Genomic DNA, 16,019 nt, shown 5'->3' on the forward strand with positions numbered 1-16,019 from the left:
CGATAGGTATAAGACTTCCTTCCAGTGGGGTGGGAAATCTTACGCCTTCTGCAGATTACCTTTCGGTTATCGATGCTCGGGGAATATATTCTCGCGCGTCGTAAACACGATTCTCGACTCAAGCCCCACCAGGAAGAAGATGCTTTCTTATATCGATGACATAGTATGTTTTGGGAAGTCTTTCAGCTGCTATTACAACACTCTCCGAAACCTATTCATCGCGCTCCGCAAGTTTAACGCTAAACTCAAGGGCGAAAAGTGCTCTTTCCTACAATCAGAAGCTCACTTTTTGGGCCGAATCATCAACGAAGAAGGAATCAAACCGGACCCTGCGCAAGTCTCCGCCCTTCGTCAGATGAAACCCCCACGCTCCCAAAAGGAGTTAGCTTCATTAATCGGGTCATTGAATTGGATCCGAGGTTTTCTAGAAACAAAAATGGGCGAAGCTATTTCATCCGGTTGCTTCTCGAGCAGAATGAAACCCATAAACGATGTTCGAAATTCGGCGAACGAAACAAATTGTTTCAAGTGGACCAAAGAAGCGGATTTGGCGCTCAAGGAAATTCAACGACGACTCTCCGAGACTCCTGTCATAAGCTTTCCTAACTTTGACGAGTCTTTTCACCTCTACACAGACGCGAGCCTGTACGCAGCGGGTGGTGTTCTGCTACAAGAGTATGGCGGGAGAGTGCACCTAGTAAGCGCGATTTCCCACACCTTCAACAAAGCTGAAAGAAAATGGAACACTTCAGAAAAGGAAATGTTTAGCATTGTCTGGTGCTGCGAGCGACTGGAAAAGCTCCTGAAAGGTAGATTCTTTCAGATTCACACAGACCACAGATCTTTGATCTTCCTACACAAAAAGAAGTTCAAGAATTCTAAAATAAGCCGATGGCAAAGCCGATTGGAAGAATTCGATTTTCACATTGTCTACATCAAGGGATCAGAAAATCAATTCGCCGATTTTATGAGCCGCAGACCTGGCGAGGACGACAAATCACTTGGATACGACTCTGAGTTTCCCGTTGGTCGCGAGTACGAAATCGACAAGAATTCACCAGTACGTGTCTTCGTCCCTTTCTGGAACGAAAATCAGTTTCCGGAGAAAATCACTTTATCAGAGGTGAAGATACATAAGGTAAACGTCAAGGCTATCGCGGCGCCAATGGAGATTCCGTTGGTGTCAGCGAATTATAATAACATTCTGGACTATCAAAGGGAGGACTCTGCTCTGAGTGCAATCATCACTTTTCTGGAATCTGGTAAGGAGCCACTGGACATAAAATCGCTGGTGAAGGACTCCGACCACCGACAATCGTCTCTACTCAAGATGGAAAAAGCTCTGTTCCTGGATAACACTACCGGGTGCTTGATGTGTCAATTCAAATCTGGCGCGCGGGCGGTGGTACCGGAAGCGGTAAAAAGTCACTTTCTCTTTCTAGCTCACGACTTGTCCGGTCATCTGGGCGAGCCGCGGACTTTAGAGCGATTAGAGGACGTTTGGTGGCCTTCATTTCAAGACGATGTTTCTAACTACGTCCACAGCTGCGTCCCTTGCCTACGCAGAAAAGGATCTGCTGGAACTCGTACCAAACCGCCACTTGGAACCCTTCGTCGTGGAAAAACAGCTGGCGAATCGATTCAGATCGATTTCGCTTGTATGCCTCCCGCTGGCGGATTCAAGTATTATTTGGTGGTGGCGGACACTTTCTCTCGCTACACTTGGTGCATTCCGACGCGGTCCGACACTGCTATCTGCGCTGCAAAAGCGCTCATCTACAAGGTCTTCCTTCCCATGGATTTCTTGCCGAAACATCTACACAGTGACAGAGGTACCCACTTCTGCGCAAGCGTGATTGACGAAATGTGTAAGCTTAACCAGATAAAACATACAATAAGTACCGCATTTCACCCTCAATCAAACGCTTTCGCAGAAAGAGCGAATCGGACTATCAAAAACAGTCTATTCTGCATGGTCAACTCATCTTCCGGTCGAAAAACTTGGGCCGACTGCGTTCCCCACGTGATGCGCGCGCTCAATAGTGTGAAAAACAAAAGCACGAAAATTTCACCGCGAGAAGTTTGGTTTGGCCGAAAAAGTACTTTCACCCACTCTACTGGCGCAGAAATGACAGCGGAAACACCTCAGGTGTTTGGTCTCAATGTTGGAGCTTTAGCGAAATCGGCGGAAGCCATTGTGAAAACTGCGATGGAAGCTGCTGACCGAGCCATGGAGCACAGGCTGAAAAACGAGCCTAAGCCGAGACCAATCCCCGCTGGCGCTGTCGTGTACATTAAGCGAGAAAACCTGACCGACGCTAAAAGCAAGAAGGAACGCTGGGTAGGTCCCCTGAAAGCCGTTTCGAGCAACGACTGGGTCGTCATGGTCGAAGATAAAAAAGGACAACGTGATTTCATCCATCGAGAACACGTGGTTCACGCCGCAGAACGAAATCACGACTTACGCTGGATTGATTACTACGAGGCCGAGTACGTATTCCCACATTTAACCGAAATCGTTAAGTCGAAAGTCCCACAAAAATCGCCTGTTCCTACTTCCAAACCGATGGAAAAGTCCGGGTCGAAGTCGCATGGGGGGAGGAAATCTTCTCAGGTCGCGTCGACTCCGATGGTTGCTATGGAAAAACCGCCAAGATCATCTCTATCACCTATTTTGGAAAGTAGACGCCGATTGGACATGGAAAATCTGGGAGATACAACCGCTACATCTATTTTGGACTCGTCGGTAGCTCCAGCCGAGCCGTCAGATCGCTGGTACTCTGGTGGTACTCTTTATGAAACTGCCGAGGACATGTCAGCTGATGCTACAGTGATTTCGGAGGTTGCTGCGCCCGACAATAGCCATATGTCAGTCGATAAACAAAATTCAACAGTAGTTGAGGGCTCAGCAACTGAAAACAGCAAGAAAAGAACCCGTCCAAAGTCTTCACCAGATCGTCAATACTCAGCCGGCGCCGATCCGAATGCGACTTTAACCGAAGTTGGAGCAGCTCATCTCCCGAAACATACAAAACGAGCACACCGTGAAACGAGGCCCGTCGAACCTCTAAACATCGGCACAAACTCGGGTCAGTCATACGACTAAGCGCAAGTACTGCCCCACTCAGGTCCCCTATTCATCGACCGGGGCCTGAAAAGGTACGGAAATTATCACAGTTTACCGTCGCCGACGTATTTTGAGTTCTTCTACATGTGCAGCTACTCCTTCATGTCATCACCGCTCGGACATCACGAAAACTTCGCATCTGATTCAAGCTTTTTCCCAAAAAAGGGTTTTTTAACGCGAATCAGACTGCCTCGACGTTTCGAACCTGCCATGTTACTCATCTTACGCTTATACTCCTGCAAAAATCACACACTTTGGCCTTAGAGGACGTTTCAGTCTCATGGGGGGTATTGGGATCTTAGATTCGTTAGACTCCCTCGTCCCCTAAGGTCACTTGCTTATCTAGATCGAGCTTTGCTCGGTCGCCGCCGTGTATTTCTCTCCATTCGGTAATTCACGCAGTTCGTGAATTAACCTCTATTTTACTCCAGCTCGAAATACAGACGTCAAAGATACTTTACTCGTTTTCTTCACTCGTCCAGATATAGAGAGCAGGCAAACTACGCTAGAAGTGGGAGATTCAGCAGAAGCTAGGATCCCTTCACAGCCAAGAATTAAACTTTTTCTGTTTCAGACTTGGGATGTCGGGAATAAACACTCCGATGAAGGAACTCTCCTTAGAGTTTTCCTTCACGGAGTCGACCAAAGAGGAGCAGACGGATGAAAAAATGAATGTCGACGAGAATATGCTCCCAAAGTGCACTTCCGACGCGGAAATTCAGCCCAAAAGAGCGCTAGGTATGATTTTTTTCTATTTTCAAACTCTGATGAAGTATTTCAGTGTTCGACGATGTGCCAGAGCTTTCTGAGGATGAGGAAGTCGATCAAAATTCGAACATCAATCTTCCGCCGCCAGAGCTCTCAGAGGAAGAAATGGAAATCGAGGACAAGGAAAATCTCAAGCCTGCAGATCTTCCCCAGCCAAAAGAGAAAATCCTCATAAGTAAGTTCCCATTTCCAAGATAATGAAAAATATTAACAAATTCTCTTTCAGAGGAGCCAGATTTTCCAGCGCCAGCGATCGAAGTTCCCGAAGAGCCGAAAGAAAGCCGCATTTTGTCGCCAAAGAAAGGCGTCAAGGTGAACACTGCGCACACGCCGAGCTACATGCGCGGAACGGCCAGTTCCAGCGCCAAAACGCCGAAAAAAGGTGGAGAAAAAGTGCCGGAAGAGAAGAAGAGAGAGATGCCGAAGCCCGGCTTCTCGACGAAATTCAGCAAACCAACGACCAAGAAGTATGGCATTGCTGCATCTCTTTGCAAGAAAGAAGCCACCAAGCCGGTCGTGAGCAAAGCTGCTTCTGGCCAGTCGAGTTCTTCGCGCTTCGGTTTCCAGCCGCCGAAAAAGCTCGCTTCTCGCCCAGCAACGGCTCCTTCGAAACCTGTTGCCCCGAAGCCGACAGCGATGAAATCAAAAACAGAAACAGCTGCTCGAGGACGGCCAACAGTCGCGACAAAAACAACGACAAAATCAAAAACCGTCACCGCGCCCAAACGACCAGTCAGTGCTCGTCCTGCTTTTGGATCTAGCGCGAAGCCGGCCAAACCAGTTGTCAGTTCTCGACCGGCGAGTGCGAAACCAACGGTCGATCGAGCGAAGAGCACGCTGACTTCGCGAGTTGGTACCGGATCGGCGCCAAAGCCAAGTACGATGAGTGCGAAGAGTTCGATTCCACCGCGGCCAGCTTCAGCCAAGCCACGACCGGCTACTACTTCAACTTCTGCCAGTCGATTTGGCGCAGTTGCAAAGACTGGCGTGAGTAAAACTGAGAGAAAGCCTGGTGCACCAAAAAAAGAGGAAGCGAAGAAGGTCGTCCAGCCGACCTCTTCAAAGGTGAAGCCAGGTGTGGTTCAGCCAAAGGTTGTCTCACGATTCGGGCAAGCTTCAGCTTCCAGCAAGAAAGAAGTGCAGAAAGTTAAGCCAGCGAGTAGTACTGCACCAGGAAAGAGCACGGCAGCGACGATTCCGAAGCCAAAGATTCCGTCTTCGACGATGGAAAAGTCTGAAAAGTCGAAGCCGCTTACGGCCAAGGCAGTTGAGGTTACTGAGAGACTTTTGAGCAAGACGCCAAAAACGCCTCGTGATAAACCAGCAGAGTCGAAGACTCCTGCTTCTTCCTCTGCATCTATGAAAGCGAAAACACCAGTGCGACCGAAAACTCCAGTGGCGAAAACACCAGCTAAAACTCCTGGAAAGATGAGCTCTAAGACGCCCACTGGAGCGACTGGCAAGAGTGCGAAGAAAGAAGAGGCGAAGAAGCGTCGTCGAACTCGCTACTCGATCACTCAAGAGGCGACGGAGAAAATGTCGGAAGCGTTTTCGAAGTGTGCCAAGAACAGAGTCGAAGCGAACGAGTCGCTCTTCAAAGACTTGAACGAGGACGACCAAAACGACGCTGAAAGCAATTTGGTGGTGCAGGCGATTGAAAACCTGATCCAGTCGGCGAAGGAACAGAACTTGCCAAGCCACAACTTGCTCGATCTGTTGACAGGAATGAGAGACGATCTCGGCGAAGATATTGCCATGGTCACCTGCTACTGGGCGGCGAAAATCGACGTCTTGATGAAATTAGGTAAAACTCATTCTTTCTCCGTCAATTTATCATAAAATTAAAGGCTCGAAAGCTTGTGAAATCAAAGAGGAGCTCGAAACAGCGACAAAATCGAATCCAATCCCAGCGTCCGACTTCGCCAAGCTCAAAAAAGAAACACTGGAGAAGATGTCTGAACCTGGATTCGACGAGCGAGGTGCCACTCCAGATCCGGAAGCGACAATTCCGCTCGAGGACGATGAAATGCTCGAGCTTTCGATCGTCAACATGCCTCCCTTCGAGGAACCAGCTCCTGCTCCGACAGTTTCTGTTGAGGCGCCTACTCCTGAGCCGGAATCATTCGTTGAGCCAATGTCTACCGAGCAAACACTGGCCAATCTGACCGAGATGAACAACAAGCAGGATGCTACCTTGCTCCGCTTTGTGGTAAGTTTCAGTAAAATTGGTCCCATCTGAGTTCATTTCTAGGTTCGAAAAACCAAGTGCAAGGATCTCTCAAAATTGATCGTCACTCCAGTACGGCGATCAAAGCGGATCGCCAATAAAACGCCTGGAAAGACGCCTGGCACTCCGACTACTCGAACTCCCAGAGCCGAGGTAAGATATTCTTCTTATTGTTCACAAATAACGATTCTTATCTAGCTGGACATCACCGATCTGAAAGAACTCCACAACAACACCGAAATCGGTTTCTTGGAGAACCCAAAACTCAACCTCGACTCCGTTCTTGAGTGATTCATTCTCGCCATTTTCACCACCTTCACACAAAATGTATATACTCACTAATAAAAACTAACGTTCACTTTTCACATTCCCGCACCCAATTTCACCCCTGCCAAAATCTACTGTTCACATTCCCGAATAAAATGGAAACATTTTAACATGTGCAGTAAATTCTGTCTCTTTATTTGCATCTTCGCATTTTCAATTAGAAATCCTAGAAATCGGTTTTGGTTGAATTCGAAAGGATGAGTCAGAAAAAAGCGCGTACATTTGATCTCCAAGCGATGCTTGGAGAGACTCTCAAGACTGCCCAAGAGAGTAGCCGTGAAACTTTAGCCCGGCGAGAGGAGGAGGAGAAAAATCGTCAAAAGTCGGCGAAAAAACGGACTGTAAGCGAGGTTGAATCAAAGCCATCCAAACCTGCTGAGCCGGCGCCAGAATCTGACGGAGAAGATGTTGGTCCTGCTCTTCCTCCCGGCTTCGTCATTCCTAACATGCAAGAACTCGCTAAAAAGTCTGAGGAAAATGCGAAGAAAGAAGAAGAGCAAGACTCTGACAGTGACTCAGAGTCAGATGATGAGGTATTTTTAGTCGGTTGAATCAATTCTTACTTACTATTACTTTAGCAAGACAATGAGCGAAGAATGACGCTTCCGATAACTAGTCGCATTGCGCTCAACCACGGAAGTAAACCAGTGCAAGCACTTTGCCTTGATCCTCCGGGCGGGCGACTTTTAACAGGAGCAGATGACTACAACATGAAATTCTGGGATTTTCCCGGAATGACCAACACTTTCGAGCCATTCCGCTACATGGAGCCGCAAGAAGGCTATCACGTGCGAGACTTGTCGTATTCCGTCACCGGCGACAACATTCTAGTGGTGACTGGATCGATGCAGCCTATTTTGTACGACAGAGACGGTTTTCTCGTCGGCACTTGCGTCAAAGGCGACAGCTACTTGATGGACTCGTCGAAGACTGAAGGGCATCAGGCGATGTGTAACGCCGGCCAGTTTCATCCTTTTGAGAGAGAATGGATGGTTACCTGCGCCAATGATGGAACCATTCGGTAAGCTTAGAAAATGGGGAAACAAAGATTGAGATTTTAAGGCAATGGAATGTCGAAGATCGGGAAAAAGACATGTTCGGCTGTATAGTAATGAAACAATACGACTGCAGAAAAGTGCGAAATCGACAAGGAAAGCGGGCGACTCCTACTGCGCTCACTTACTGTCGTCAAGGAAAGCTGCTGGCGAGTGGGAACGACGATGGCTCAGTTCAGATTTGGGATCATAGAAGAATCGTCTCTCCGAAAATAAGAATTTGGAACTGTCATCCGGCGGGGAGAGAATAACCTGCTGTACTTTTTCGTACGACAACACAATCGTGGCGACGAGATGCCTCGATGGAACGATGAAGCTCTTCGATCTCAGAAACACGAAGCAAGCGCTCTTTGTTAGGGACAACTTGCCGGCGCGTTATGACGGAACTAAAATTGCGTTCTCGCCGAATGACAAAATCATCTGTGTTGGAACTTCCGGCGAGAGAGTCAAAAAGGGCGTTCAAAAGCCCGGGGAGTTGAAGTTTTTCTTGAGAGACGACATGTCCGAAGTCAAATCTGTTCCGGTAATTTTCTAAATTCTTTATAATCGTCCTTGAGAATCGTTTTAGTTGCAATCGGGATCGGCAATCGGAATTTTATGGCATCACAGAATCAATCAAATTATCTATGGAACGTCCGATGGAAAAGCTTGCGTCTACTTCGATGAAAAAGTGTCTCATAGAGGGGCGAAGCTATGTGTTTCGAAGCGAAAGAAAGCTGCAGAATTCGTGGAAATGGACGCCAATGTCCACGTCGTCGTTCCTTTCCAACCAAAGAACTTCAGGGAGCCGAAACCATCTTCCAAAGAAACTCAATTTGTCAAGGTATTAATCAGTGCCTCCGCAGTTTCCTCTACTATAGAATTTAGGCGAGGAAAAATGCTCAAGCTTCTCATGCGCCAGAAGCACCGCTCAATCCTACAATGGCTGGTCAGCTCGGTCGACTCAATGCTCCAAATGGGACGCTGCACAAGTTTATCGCCAAAGAGGTCTTTCAAGTTGACGTTTCTCTTTTCAAAAGTGAATTCAGATTGCAATGAAAACCTCAGATGACGATCCAACTTTGATTCGTCAGAAGATTCTCAGACACGCCTACAAAGCTGAAGAAGAAGGCAACCTTATCAACGCTGCTTATTCACAAACACAGCCTGTCAACGTTCTAGGTGACTTTTCTTTCCTCAATCTTTCGCTTACTAAAATTCAAGCGGAGCACAAAACGCTGGAAGACGAAGATGCAGAGTTCAACCAGCCTATGTGGAAACGAATGAAATATCAAGACGACAAGAAGAAGGGCAAAATCGTCGTCGATGAAGAAAAACTTGTCTGAATCTCATTTTCTAGTCTTATTTTCTGCCAAACGGATAACACGAATCATTCTTCATTACTTTTAATCCTTGTTGATTTTGATTTATGATTCGGTTTTATTAACATTTCTTTTTGGAGGAAGAGTTGAATGTACATATCAATCAGAGGTAGCAACTATATGAACTATTTTTACATATCGATTCGTGCAGGGACGTTTTCAGGCAGGAGATATTCATATGGAACTCTCCACGATTTGTTTCTAAAATGCAATCAGCAAAACGGGATGATCCAGGAACAAACCGTTCGTTAATCTTTTTTCCAATATCCTTGACGTCCTGGGTAAATTCTTCAAGTATCTTTATAGCGCTTTCCTCTGTGAATAGCTTCATGGGAAACTCGCCCAGAAAGACCTGAAGTTAATATGTCAAAAATTTATTTGACTCGAGGGCGCGTACCTCGTCGGCTGGTGGGGTTGACAATGTGTGCGAGACGGCCATTTGCGCGCACATCAGGTCTTGATCTGGCAGCGTGTTCATTATGTCTTCCATTGTCACCTTTTTCGGGGCTCAAAATGAGCTCCTCCCTCGGCATAAAGTTAACTATTTCAAGCCCCTTTCCTTATCTTTGTCAACTGGAGCTGGCTGTCTGAGAAGAACTGGATGCGCGGGTGGATTTCCATAGATGTCGAACATGGGATTTCCTTCTGCGGCGTGTTGAACACTCGACATAAAGATGATTCCAGTGAGAAGATGAATTAGCTCGTCCTGAAATGAGTGGAAAGTGCGTCTTTTCATCGCGATCTCTTACCTTTGTGCTGAGCTCGTTTGGTAGCTTGTCGTCATCAGCGTACGCGAATCCAAATTTCTAAAAAACAATCATTTAACTTTCCAATTAGCGATTAGTGATTGTGGCTGGCGGCAGATGTTGGAAGTGCCTAATGGCGACCATCTATCTTCACTAACCTTTGACTCCTTCATGAAGTCTTGTAATTCGCTGTCTTGGACAACATCACCGTCGCTCTTGTAATACAGCTCGATGATTCGACGCGTGTACTTTTGATCGCCGACCAGTAGAGCAGCGAGTCGTCTCGGTAGCCGTACTCTTTTATCTATTGACTCGTATTTTACCCATATAAGCATGTCCAATTTACCTTTGAATCAAGAACTCCCGCTTCGCGAGACATTTGGGCACGTCAAAGTCCTCAATCGACCACTTTTTGAAGCCTCTTTTGAGAAGTTCAAGATGTCCCCGCCGCCTTGGATACATAAATAAACTGGCATTTCAATCAATCTGTAATTACCAGTGGACATGACACGGTCAATGGTACCTCCGGGACTGATCATGACTCCCCTAGCATATGAATCGACAGCAATGATATGCTAGACATTGGCTTATTATTAAAAGAAGAAGAGCGTCCGTATTGACTCAATACAGATGCTCGAGAAGAGCGACTCCCGGAAGTAACTGAGCGTACCTGCAGATGAGTGAACATGAAGCGGAAAAGAGGATGATTTCGCGAAACACGGCGGCGGAGTGCGATTGCAAACGGCTCCGTCACCATGTGCGTGAACAACAAATGCTCATTCAGTTGCTGGATCTGAAATAAAATGATTTTGTTTGAAAGTTTCTTTTACAGATTCATCAACTGACTGAACATACAGAGAATGAGCGGTGCCACGAGTGGATAAGTACATCAATCAAGAATTAAATCAAGACGAAAGTCCGCTTGCATATTAATCAGATACCTAGAGATGTGGTTTTGCCAGTGTTTGCCCCTGGGACGCCTTCCCCCATTTCCCGGCCGATGGTGTTCAGCGCGAGGTGGAAGGGTGTATGAGTGGCCAGCAACTTTCTGAGGGGGTGCACGATGCTCAAATTGCGGATCATGGCAACCACAAAGGGCTCGGGCGCCAAGTGACACCGGAGCAAATGTTCAGTCACTTGTTGAATCTGACTCGGCCTGAATTAGGCAAGCCCGCAAATTGGAATTTCTTACCTGTCCGTTGGCGCTGTTGAAAAACATCTTCGCCAGCAACCACGCGTTTGGTGGATCTTTTGGGGTGAACACGGGATTGTTTTCTTCCTTATTCGAGAATAATTGAATCGCCAGTGGCTCGAGGAAGCCTTCATTGTTACAGTAAAGGACGAGCAGGGGCGCGCAAGTGTAGTTTTTCGTCTAATGAGAATCAATTTCAATTAGAGTCTGGCGGAAGTCACATAATTTACCTTGAGTATTGGGTGATCGCCGCACGGGATTCCTTCCAGATAGTTCGATAATAGCTGGATAATAATAAAAACACGGTGATGAGTTTGTCAGATGACCTTTCTTTCAGAAGATCACTGAACCTCAAACTTTCAGTTTAAATTTGAATATAAATAAGTTAAAAACTATTCCTTCAAGAATCGAGTTGTCTACCATGAAGATGCGGCCATCGAGTAAAGCGTTCTGATAAGTGACTCCACTTGGGAGGCATTTTTCCAAATCAGCTGTTGTGATGGAGTAGTACTTTGGAAGGCTCTTGAAAACCCTCTGCACCCCGGTTGGTCTGAATATTCGATTCAAAGGACAAGTGGGGAATCATTTCTCTTACCTGCATCCATTGATTTGTTGTCGGGCGAATTCGAGGTCGGATCTATAAAAATTAACTATTTTGATAAAGATGGATAGTAATGGGTACCGCCAGTTATGCCAGCAGTCGTGATTGATTTCCCGATTTTTCATCGTTGGAATAAGCAAGAGTTTGTGCACATCTTCCAGCGAGTCGAAATTTCTAAAGATTCCCACGAAGCGATTGAGGAGCAGATTTTTGAGACCAGTCGCGCGACAGTTGTGGAACTCGGCATCGCGTTCGGCCGACCATTGCGAGTTTCTTGGAAGATCTCTGTGCTGCTCTGCTTGGAGATGCCCATTCAGGCCGTATGTGAGGTCTTCTTTCTCTGGCTCCGCTCGCCAGCGATAGGTCGTTCGCTGTTTTCGGAGATATTCTTCTCGGAACTTTCGTTTGACTTCAAGACTATCGTCTTGTGGGAGATATGCGGTACCCTCGGCGGTCGTCGCTCCGTCTGTTACCCATTCGTAGAAGGGGAAGAAATATTCTTTCGACTTTTCGGGGTTTACTGAGTTCGCGATCAAGGAAAAAATAGGAGAATTTGAAAACCCGTCCTTCATAATAACTTTGACATACTCCACATACCAATCAGGAGAGAGCCCCTTGTCCTTTATCACTAAAAAAGATGCTAGAAGAAGAAAAAAAGCAGGTTCTTACGAAGTTTGCAGAGAAGAGGCGTTCCAATATTCTTCATTTTGATGATGAACTTGTCTGAATTTCCTCTCTCAAAGTCATCGCGAAAAAAGTTATCAATTTTTGTCGGTTTCGTAGAACTGTCCTCGCCGATCAGTTGAATCTTCACGTCTGCATCTGTGCCCGCTGCTTTCGTGTTTCCAGTTTTGACGACGACTTTGTAGGTGATCTCTTCGGCGAAGGGGTCTCCGAAGTCGATCGACTTGGTCTTGCTGTTGATGCAGTAGGCTAGTCTCTTCATCAGTGCCATGTACTGGCTCGCTTCTTCCGTTCTCTTCTGCGCGGTTCGCTCCTCGGGGAATCGCCAGCCACAAAATTATCAATTGTCGCGGAACAGCGCCGCCGCTGCCAGCTCAGAATCGTCGACGACGCTCTCCTTCCCGTTTTGGATTCAGTTCAACTCCCATTTAATTCATTTATCAAAATTAGAATTAAATTGAGCCCCTCTTTCAAAGCAGTGTATACTTTGCCCTGCTGATAGATCAAATAATGATTAAATACTGAATCGACCTTTTCTTTGGCCCAGTTTGATTCAAAAACGAGCCTTTTTCTTGACTCTTGATTTGCATGATAATTTCTAAATGATCATTATCGCCAATTCAGCTGCTGAAGTTCAGCTGAACTCTGTCCAAGACTCAAGACAGCTTAGTCTTTACTTTCCGATGAAGAGATGAAATCCCGAGTGTCATAATCGGATGACAGGGAATAGGAAAAAGTGCTCATCCGCGATTCCATTCCTTTCAAATTAGCCTCGCCTAGAAATTTCTGATGATGCAAAAAGAGCTAATGTTATGTCTACTGCTGGGAAATAAATACAGTATAGTTCGGGACGGTCAAATTTGTAACTGACAGAATGCGCAATTATCAGAATACAATTTTGAGGCAGACGATCTTTTGAATATTTCATGATTTCAGGTTCATTGTCTGAATCTTCTCGCAACTACGATTTTCCCAACATAAACAATACTTGGTTCTCATATTGGCCTACGTACTATCCAAATAATGAACCCAAAATAGCAGCAAGCGCCGCGTGGGTTAGTAAATCCTTGTACCGCTTGTTTTGTATTCTACCGGAGGGTGAGTTGCCAGGACAAAAGTAGTAAAAGCACGGTCGAGAAGAAATCCATGTTGAATTTTTAGTTTTTGAAGATGAATTTATTTTTGCTTGTTTTCTTGCTTTTCACTTCGAGTGCGCAGACGCTAAAAGGCCTGCAAACAAAATTGCTCGCTCTTCAAGCCAAAGCGGACAAGAAATTCAAAGACTATGAAGTCGCCTTCACCATGCTCGGAAAGAGATTGTTCGCCGTCGAAGAGAACCTCTCCAAATCGCTGAAGACTATCGACGAGCAGCAGGAAAAGATCGACAAATTGATCCACGCGCAGCTTCTTTGCGGCTGCTCGAACGATTACAACACCGAGAACTTTCACGGAAAACGGCATCATGTTGGCGTCAATCTTCTTTTGGACTTACTTCTGGAAGGGAACAACTTTTCAAAGACCAAAAAGTCTGTTTCCACGCCAACTACGACAATGAAAACGACCACGACGAAGAAAACCTCAACAACTCGGAAAACAACAACGAGAACAACGACAACTACAACAAAACGAACTTCAACTACGAAAAGAATGACGACCACGCAGCCGATTCCCACAAATCCACCTCAAAATCTGGGCGGATTCGATATTGCAGAAGAAGTAACGACTGCCTCCACATCTGACTACGAAACTGACGACTCCGGCGAAGAAGATAATGAGGCAAAATGCATCGAAAAAGCGAACATAAACGCGTTCGTCATGTCAAAATGGAAAAACACGCAAGAAAATCTGTTTCAATTCAACGGAGATGTCATCGCGCAGCTTCCGAGTACTCTTCCTCCCTTTTCGATTTTGATGATTAAATTCGACCCGCCTCTCGTTGAAATCGAGACTTGGGATGCGGACGCGACTCCAGTCGACAGAGAAGGACAGTACTGGGCCTTTGCTCCCAAGTATCGCGACAAATACGAGACTTTCGCCGGAAAAGAGTGGAAATTCAACTTTATGGGGAAGCTGGAACAAGATGCGGAGCCGAAGAGCGCTGGATTCTTTTGCGACAAATATCCTCTTCATGGCCAATTCGGCGAGCCAGACCCAGATCAGTCGACAATCGCTGAGTTCTCCCAGCAATTCACGCGCAAAAAATACAATCCAACTATGTGTTCTGCCGCTGTTTCTGGAAAACCCCCGTCGAATCCAAGAAACACGGAGCCGAAATGGTTGGAGGCGTCTGAAGGAGAAAAGAACTTTACAAAGGGCTACGAGCTCAACGAAGTACTGACCAAGTCGATTTTGTTTTACGAAGCGCAGCGGGCGGGACCACTTGGCGATGAGAACAGAATTCCGTGGCGCGGGCATTCTACGCTCAAAGACGGATGTGGCGTCAAAGCGAATCTCGAGGGCGGCTGGTTTGACGCTGGCGATCACGTCAAATTCGCCCTTCCCGCCGCTTTTAGCGCTACTCTTCTGGCTTGGGGAATCTTGGACTATCACCCGGCCTACACTGCTGCTGGCGAGCTGGAGAATGTGGTTTACTCGATCAAGTGGAAGCTGGATTGGTTGATGGCGGCGCATCCGAGGTTTTTGAACATTTTTTTCATCGAAAATGAAGCATTCTAGCCCGAATGTTTTCTACGCGCAAGTCGGCGACGGTGATCTTGACCATTCTTACTGGGGCACGCCGGAGAACATGAAAATGAAGCGACCAGGATAGTTTTAACAATAAATATCATTTCTTATTATCAATATATAAAACCGAAAAAGTGTACAAACTGACGACGAAAAATCCCGGAACGGAGCCAACAGCAGAAGCCGCAGCAGCAATGGCGGCGGGGTCGATTATTTTCCGCGAAATCGACGCCGAGTATTCCACAGCTCTTCTCGGCCACGCGATGGAGCTTTTTGCATTCGCGGACAGATACCGAAAAGAGTACCACTACTCCATTCCCGAAGTGGCTAAGTTCTACAAAAGCTGGAGTGGATACAACGACGAGCTCTGCTGGGCAGCTGGCTGGCTCTATCGCGCGTCGGAGATCGAGTACTTTTCTGAAACTGCGAGGGGCTACTACAAGTCCTTAAAATGCAATTACGCTTCTTCATCTATCAGCTGGGACGACAAATCGCTCCTTGGTCAGTCTTTTTCCTTCCATATTATTAAAACGACTTTGTAGTGCATCTTCACATGGCTCAACTGTTTCCAGAAGACGAGTCCTACCGCAAAAACGTCGCTCGCGAAGCCGACGCGCTTATCATCAAGCACAACAAGACTCCGAAAGGCCTTCTCTTCAATCCAGAAATCTCAAAGTGGGGCTCACTGCGATACGCCTCCAACTGGGCTTACTTTCTGCTTGGCGCTGCTCGACTGGAGCCAAAACTTCCCAACCATAAAGAGTACTACGAACTGGCGATTGGTCAGCTGGGCTATGCTCTTGGCGACACTGGGCGGTCATTTGTCGTCGGTTTTGGGAAAGATCCGCCGAAGCAGCCGCATCATCGCTCTTCTTCCTGCACGCCCGGCGAGGACTGGTACCGCTTATTGCAATTTTAGGATAACAAACGTTCAGCTCATCGATGGGCAACGATGCAAGTCGACCAAATCACTTCACCCTTTATGGCGCGCTCGTTGGCGGCCCGAATGGAAACGATCAGTACGCAGATGCTCGATCAGGAAATGATTTTTAATTTTCAACTTCTTATTACTGAACATCCGTTTTTGAAGTCAGTTGAAAGACTACATCGCGAATGAAGTGGCGATCGACTACAACGCTGGCTTCCAAGGCGCCATCGCTGGCTGGAAATGCTTCGCGATGAAAGAAAAGTGCTGGAATTTTTGAAAGATTGAAAATTTCAATAAATAATTGAGCTTTTTTTTTGT

The 16,019-nt window shown here is 46.7% G+C and overlaps 5 protein-coding genes across 5 annotated transcripts; 3 read left to right on the forward strand and 2 right to left on the reverse strand.

The window, feature by feature from the left end:
* Positions 1-3,704: 3,704 nt before the first annotated feature.
* On the forward strand, positions 3,705-6,561 carry LOC145704953 (uncharacterized). The gene is made up of 6 exons (XM_081782408.1): positions 3,705-3,865; positions 3,909-4,070; positions 4,122-5,699; positions 5,743-6,104; positions 6,147-6,275; positions 6,321-6,561. Exons 1-6 carry the CDS (start codon positions 3,709-3,711, stop codon positions 6,411-6,413), a joined length of 2,481 nt encoding a protein of 826 aa, XP_081638534.1. The 5' UTR covers positions 3,705-3,708; the 3' UTR covers positions 6,414-6,561.
* Positions 6,562-6,604: 43 nt separating this feature from the next.
* LOC145706127 (WD repeat-containing protein 70-like) lies at positions 6,605-8,893 on the forward strand. The gene is given in 8 exon segments (XM_081783648.1): positions 6,605-6,982; positions 7,028-7,470; positions 7,512-7,738; positions 7,741-8,027; positions 8,073-8,327; positions 8,372-8,491; positions 8,533-8,665; positions 8,708-8,893. Coding segments are annotated over 8 exon segments (1,923 nt in total). The 5' UTR covers positions 6,605-6,646; the 3' UTR covers positions 8,830-8,893.
* A 30-nt stretch (positions 8,894-8,923) lies between these two features.
* On the reverse strand, positions 8,924-9,365 carry LOC145706136 (polyunsaturated fatty acid lipoxygenase ALOX12-like). The gene is made up of 3 exons (XM_081783657.1): positions 9,263-9,365; positions 9,108-9,217; positions 8,924-9,066 (listed from the first exon to the last, which is right to left on the reverse strand). Exons 1-3 carry the CDS (start codon positions 9,353-9,355, stop codon positions 8,997-8,999), a joined length of 273 nt encoding a protein of 90 aa, XP_081639783.1. The 5' UTR covers positions 9,356-9,365; the 3' UTR covers positions 8,924-8,996.
* Positions 9,366-9,406: 41 nt separating this feature from the next.
* Positions 9,407-13,868, reverse strand: LOC145701497 (polyunsaturated fatty acid 5-lipoxygenase-like). The gene is given in 12 exon segments (XM_081778713.1): positions 9,407-9,571; positions 9,615-9,671; positions 9,770-9,864; positions 9,867-9,915; positions 9,977-10,186; positions 10,282-10,404; positions 10,804-10,983; positions 11,034-11,087; positions 11,161-11,353; positions 11,399-11,440; positions 11,486-12,032; positions 12,074-13,868. Coding segments are annotated over 12 exon segments (2,001 nt in total). The 5' UTR covers positions 12,360-13,868.
* On the forward strand, positions 13,210-16,012 carry LOC145701498 (endoglucanase 4-like). Its single transcript, XM_081778714.1, has 6 exons — positions 13,210-14,724; positions 14,765-14,856; positions 14,909-15,274; positions 15,316-15,670; positions 15,709-15,807; positions 15,870-16,012. Exons 1-6 carry the CDS (start codon positions 13,259-13,261, stop codon positions 15,976-15,978), a joined length of 2,487 nt encoding a protein of 828 aa, XP_081634840.1. The 5' UTR covers positions 13,210-13,258; the 3' UTR covers positions 15,979-16,012.
* The last annotated feature ends 7 nt before the right edge of the window (positions 16,013-16,019 follow it).

This window comes from Oikopleura dioica, chromosome PAR, assembly GCF_907165135.1.
Source record: "Oikopleura dioica chromosome PAR, OKI2018_I68_1.0, whole genome shotgun sequence".
NCBI lineage: Eukaryota > Metazoa > Chordata > Appendicularia > Copelata > Oikopleuridae > Oikopleura > Oikopleura dioica.

Coding starts and splice junctions, on each gene's coding strand:
- LOC145706136 (XM_081783657.1), bottom strand. CDS start 9,355: ATGGAAGACATAATGAACACGCTGCCAGATCAAGACCTGATGTGCGCG. Junction 9,218..9,262: donor CAACCCCACCAGCCGACGAG/GTACGCGCCCTC, acceptor TATTAACTTCAG/GTCTTTCTGGGCGAGTTTCC. Junction 9,067..9,107: donor GGAAAAAAGATTAACGAACG/GTTTGTTCCTGG, acceptor ATTGCATTTTAG/AAACAAATCGTGGAGAGTTC.
- LOC145701498 (XM_081778714.1), top strand. CDS start 13,259: ATGAATTTATTTTTGCTTGTTTTCTTGCTTTTCACTTCGAGTGCGCAG. Junction 14,725..14,764: donor TTGATGGCGGCGCATCCGAG/GTTTTTGAACAT, acceptor GAAGCATTCTAG/CCCGAATGTTTTCTACGCGC. Junction 15,275..15,315: donor GGACGACAAATCGCTCCTTG/GTCAGTCTTTTT, acceptor ACGACTTTGTAG/TGCATCTTCACATGGCTCAA.
- LOC145704953 (XM_081782408.1), top strand. CDS start 3,709: ATGTCGGGAATAAACACTCCGATGAAGGAACTCTCCTTAGAGTTTTCC. Junction 3,866..3,908: donor TCAGCCCAAAAGAGCGCTAG/GTATGATTTTTT, acceptor GAAGTATTTCAG/TGTTCGACGATGTGCCAGAG. Junction 6,276..6,320: donor CTCGAACTCCCAGAGCCGAG/GTAAGATATTCT, acceptor ATTCTTATCTAG/CTGGACATCACCGATCTGAA.